At 35.0% G+C, this 5,381-nt stretch overlaps 1 protein-coding gene across 2 annotated transcripts; it reads right to left on the bottom strand.

The window, feature by feature from the left end:
* Positions 1-734: 734 nt before the first annotated feature.
* Positions 735-3,960, bottom strand: LOC127092081 (guanylate kinase 1). Of its 2 annotated transcripts, none has more exons than XM_051030880.1 (10): positions 3,724-3,960; positions 3,398-3,426; positions 2,957-3,064; positions 2,763-2,836; positions 2,556-2,682; positions 1,872-2,234; positions 1,632-1,753; positions 1,419-1,554; positions 1,185-1,324; positions 735-1,106 (listed from the first exon to the last, which is right to left on the bottom strand). In XM_051030880.1, the coding sequence occupies exons 2-10, from the start codon at positions 3,398-3,400 to the stop codon at positions 1,013-1,015; spliced, it is 1,167 nt and encodes a 388-aa protein (XP_050886837.1). In that variant the 5' UTR covers positions 3,401-3,426; positions 3,724-3,960; the 3' UTR covers positions 735-1,012. The 2 variants fall into 2 exon arrangements, with proteins under 2 accessions (XP_050886837.1, XP_050886836.1); XM_051030879.1 differs by lacking the exon at positions 3,724-3,960 and adding an exon at positions 3,541-3,627.
* Between the last annotated feature and the right edge of the window lie 1,421 nt (positions 3,961-5,381).

Here is a 5,381-nt window from a genome sequence, read left to right as displayed (position 1 = left end):
TGTCAAGTTGGGTTTTTTTTCTAGATCTTACTCATATTCTCTTTAATTCTACTTTGAATTTGGACTACTTTCGAATATGCGTCTTCAAAATATATCAAAAAAACATTCGGAGATGCAATTCCGAACAAAATTTATATAAAATTTGAATATCTCACTCATTGGCGTTTAATTTTGTGGGAGATGAATGCAATCAAAGGTATATTTTTAAAAATTGAAAATATTTTTTATTTTTCGCCAAGAGTATGAAAGGACCTATGAGTGTGGGAAAAAATTGTCTTTACCAACGGGCCTCTCACTCATTTTCATTTCGGTAATAATTATTCAAAGCACTTACTCAACTTTATTATATTAACAACTCATCTTAGTTTTGACTGCAGCAATTTTTTTCCTCAAGCTTTTCACTTGCAGCCTTTTAAGATAAATTTGAAAGCTCAAAATATGAAGGTTTAGAATTTTTAGAGAGAAACTGTAGAAATGAAAACTATACTTTGTTTTCGAGGGATTTTGAAGGGGAGAAGAATGGAGAGTTTAAATACTGTTTTCCCTTTGTTTGAGAGTGTTCAAAAAGGGGGAAACAATTTGTCATCTTCACCATTTCCTAATTATTTCTCCTATAAAATGTTTGGTCAATTTTTTTCTCATAACTTGAGAAGAACTTTTGTTAAAGATGCCTCATGTAGAACAAAATAAAATTGCTAAAAAAATCAATACCATTGCTAAAATGACAATCACAATACCCACAAAGGCTTTGATGGAACCAAAATTTCAATGAATTTATATATCAATTTCACCAATATTTTGCTTTCATTGTTAATGGAATAAACTATCGCCGCAAAAATGATAAAAAATCTCTCACTCTGTAGGGAACTCCCCAAATCAAAATCAATTGTCATAAGAATCAAAGACCTGAAGGAAAAAAATCAGAAATGAACCTAATTCCTCATCTAGTGTCACATTTTCTGAAGTTTATCATCTATACCAAAGGAGAAAAAACCAGGTTAGTCAGCAAAACTCATTGAATGTGAAGTTGTTCCATCCGAATGAAATCCAACCCTCTTGTCCTGCCAGGTGCACCGCCTTCAAGCGAGGACACGTCTAACATTATCCTGTTCAGCAAACACAAAGTTAGTGCTTGATCTATTACTCTTGGTTGCTAATAAGTAAATCTGTTTCACAAGGCTTACATGTTCTCTAGTTCTAAAGAGTTGCAATATATGATGATTCTGTCATCAAGTTTGGATACTGAATAATCCATTGGGAGATTGAACTCTCTTGCAGCTGGATTAGGTGGTGGAGCGACATAACCATCAAGTCCCAATAATTTCTGTACAAGTGAATATGTATATCAGGATGTTTAACCGTTTTTAAAGAAAACGAGTTGATGCAAGGATGTTTGCATGAAGGAATCTAAGAGTTACCTTTAGACTACCATAGCACTCGGCAAGTTTGTCATTGTATAAGATGAAATCAAATATGCCTGATGACTTCCCTTGCTCAATCTCGGTCTGAGCATTTCGTAATCGTTTTAAGACCTGCTCTTCTGTCTCCGTTCCTCTGATTAAAACATTTAGGATTTAGACTCATTTGAGAGGTAAGGTAACAAGCATGTGTAAGAAGAAGCTATTACTCACCTTTTACGAAGACGCTTCTCCAGCTCTTCCATTGTTGGGGGACAGATAAAGACGAATATGGCTTCGAGAGAACTAGCCCTCACAGATCTTGCCCCTTGAACATCAATATCGAGAATACACCTCTGAACATGATCCAAAAATTAACAAGATTCATTTGAACATAGTGAGAAGTATAGGTATGCTAACAGTTCAACATTTTAAATAATACCGAGGCCTGTGAGTAAAGTAAAAGGAACTTACTTTCCCTGCATCCGATACCATTTCAACAGCCTCGACACTGGTCCCATACAGATTACCATGCACAGAAGCAAACTCGAGAAACTTTCCATCTTTGATCTCTTTCTCCATAATACTCTTCTCAGAAAAATGATAATGGACTCCATCTTTCTCCATACCTCTTGCGGCACGGGTTGTGTGGCTCACAGAGAAACCAAACATGGATGGAAATTCCTTCATGAGCTTTGATATCAATGTTCCTTTACCTACTCCAGAAGGACCGCTAATAACAACGGGTTTCCCAACATTTCCTATCACACCCTTACTCCATGCAACAACCTCAGTCCCCAATTTCTTTTTCTGTTGCCTGACATATTGAGTGTCTACCTACCAACATTACAAAAATGAAATCTTTGAAATCAATTAGGCCATTTAACATCGGAATCTACTATAGCTTCTGAGCATTGGCAAGCGTGAACTGTGAATCACATAAAATTGCGGTTTGATCAAATTATGCAATGTATCAGTGCTATAACGCCGCTATAGATGCTAAATGGAAGTATTTTTGTACTAAATTACGAATCACGTTATGCTTAAGCACTACAGTGCAGCTATAGCCGCTGTTTAACAACACTGCTACGGAGATTCTATGCATTAATAGCTCTTTATGTGGGATTAGATTAAGGACTTTGGTTTGAAAGCACTAACCTCCAGAAACCATGTATGATCATCTGGCTTAGGATTCTTCTTAAGAACTATGATTCGGTCTTTCAATAGCACCGCTGAGTGACCTTCACATGACAAGGGTTTAGTGCCTAGCACAGTTGGATTAACCCTACAAATTAAAATCGATATCAGCAACAAAAGCATGAAAGAGAGAAAAAAATGCAATCAAACAAGAAGCCTTTGACTGACCATTCTCCAAGACACTTGTCAAAAATTCGAACATCAATGGACAGAGTTTCACTACCAGCTCCACCAATGACATACTGTTAAAGAAACGCAGGTCCGTCTTTCGTTTTAAATAGAGGGTTGATTATGTAAAAATGTAATCAATAAGTAGTAACATATTGAAAGTTGATGTTCATTGTCTACTATACAATCAATACCGTTTTATTGCCAATGGTGGTAGATGTTTGGAAAGTTCCATCTTTTAATTCAGAACCATTACTAGCTCCATTCTGCTGGTCTTGATGAATGAGTGTTGGTGCTTCTCCCTGTTGATCATAAAAGGGTTTCATAAATCAATTCAAAATCATAAGCTAAATGCATTCCAAATTGTTTTTAACTTGTTTGGTTCTGCACGACATAATCAATTCAACTTTAGAAGAACCAAACACCTCAAAATCATTCCAAAATCAATTCTACACCTCTAGAACTCTCTTCCCAAAGCTTAAACCAAACCTACAATCAATTCTACACCTCTAGAATGCTCTTCCGAAAGCTTAACCAAACATACAATCAATTCTACACCTCTAGAACGCTCTTCCTAAAGCTAAACCAAATATACACAATCAGTCTAATTGTCGAAGGGAAGTAGATATACTTACCATAGAGAAATATTCTCCTGAACTCAATCCTAACCAAAATGCATAAACAAAAAGGTTAACATTAAGATATATCAATCAACAATATACGAAAACTTCAATTCTAAAGGAATAAAAGCCAATAAGATTTTATATAGTTCACAAACCAGAACAAGGTTTTTTATTCAATGGTTTTGTGATCCACATACATTGGTATCTATTGAAAATCTCTCTAATTGAACCATGTTAAATTGAAAAAAAAAAATTACCTATATAAAATAATTCAAGAATAAGAAAAGGACAATAAGAATGGCTAAAAAAGGTGAAACATTAAAGAGATTTAGTAGTACCAGAAAAGAACAAACTGTGTTTGGTCTTTTTGGGAGGTGACAGGTTCAACTTTGTTGTCTTCACCTGTTAACAATACTCGAGATTAAAAATTATTTTGTTTTTGAATGCTAAGAAATTGGGGAAGAAAGGAATGAGGAGAGAGTGGCGGAAGAAGAAGGTATAAGAAAGAAGAGAATGGGCTTTCATATTTGTAGGCGCTACGACAGAAAGAGGGTTTTTATTGGATCTCGTTTGATTTATTAACCGGGAACACCGGCTTTCGTTTTCTTGTAATGTGCTAATCAATTTTATTTTATTTTAATTTTGTATTAAACAAAAAATTTGTTATTTATTTAGACCAACAAAATGATTTATTTATTTTGGTATGTGGAGGGCCGAAGCCCAAACAGCAATATAGTACACTACATGATAAATAAAAGTCTTATGAGCATCCTGCTGAACAAGTTTATGCAAAAAGGGGGACGATTAATAAAATTACAGTAATTAGTATTGTTATTGGGATTTCACGATAACGAAATCGGGACTAAAGAGATGTCAAAGGGAGGAAAAATCAGAAGAGCCGCCATCGAATTTTATTTAGTTTATCTCTATCGGGGAGGAGAGGGGAAATAGTCGATAAAATCCTTGGAAAAGAGACGCGCACGGGAAACGCTAAAAGGGATAAGGAAATCGGTCTCGCAACCGAGATTTGGGTTCGAAAGTCTGTTACGCAAGGGAAAGGTATTAGCATCCCTCACGTTCATAGTATTCCATGGAAATTATTTGGGTTATTTTACATACATGGGGATTTATCTATCATTGTTTTATTTTCAAAAGAAATGTGTGTGAAAGAGGGGGCCCTTGTGGCTATGTATCACTCATTCGGGGATGAGGAATCAAACCTCTGTAGTTTGAAGTAGAAAATATTTGTGTGCTGGTTGATTTTACCTTTGAGAAAAGGGTTTTCAGAATGATGTCTTAAGGCACAAAAATGAGTTTGATAAGTTGTACTATTTTTACCTTGAATAAGGGTTTTATGAAAAGAATGTTTGTGATTATATTGCACTAAAGTCTATGGACGGAGGTGGTTATTCTAGACAACAAGTCAAGCGTCTTGCGTCCAAAATAATCAAAGTAAGGGTAGGAATGTTCCATTCTTACTCATTCTCCACCACTTAAGGCTCGTGGCGCACAATAATAATCGTAATTTTATTGTATTTTGAATTCGATTATAAAAATGTCACTTGACGTTGAATCAAAGGTTTGTTTACTTAATTATGAAATTTGGGTGATGCAACATGTATGCAAAGTAACCAAACAAGAAAGCAAAGGGTCTCATTGTAAGGTAACCCAAGAGAAAGCCTTGTGTGTGCAAAAGTGACCTAAGCTAAACAAAGGATAATGATCTTACAAACATGTCCCCCTAAGGTTGTGCCATGATGTCATTCTTAGAACATGAATGTAAGTTACAGATGAAAATTCAACGTTCACAAAGTATCACAAAGATAAGGAAAATGTCTATGAGAAAAAGTCCTAAGATGAAAATCCACTAAGTCCAAGTTGATTAAGAGGAATTGATTGTTTTGGGTCTTATCATTTTATCATGTTTTTGTTATTTTTAGTGTATGATGACAATAAAATAAATAACAAGTAAATAAACATGCATAATGAGTTTATA

This window comes from Lathyrus oleraceus, chromosome 6, assembly GCF_024323335.1.
Source record: "Lathyrus oleraceus cultivar Zhongwan6 chromosome 6, CAAS_Psat_ZW6_1.0, whole genome shotgun sequence".
NCBI lineage: Eukaryota > Viridiplantae > Streptophyta > Magnoliopsida > Fabales > Fabaceae > Lathyrus > Lathyrus oleraceus.
The sequence above is the reverse complement of the archived record's forward strand: the minus strand, read 5'-3'. Positions and strand labels throughout refer to the sequence as shown.

Excerpts from the sequence above, each read along its gene's own strand:
- LOC127092081 (XM_051030879.1), bottom strand. The coding sequence starts at position 3,580 with ATGTGGATCACAAAACCATTGAATAAAAAACCTTGTTCTG. Across the intron at positions 1,754-1,871 it reads TGGTATCGGATGCAGGGAAA|AGGTGTATTCTCGATATTGA; the intron begins GTAAGTTCCTTT and ends GATCATGTTCAG. Across the intron at positions 1,107-1,184 it reads TCTTTAGAACTAGAGAACAT|GATAATGTTAGACGTGTCCT; the intron begins GTAAGCCTTGTG and ends TTTGCTGAACAG.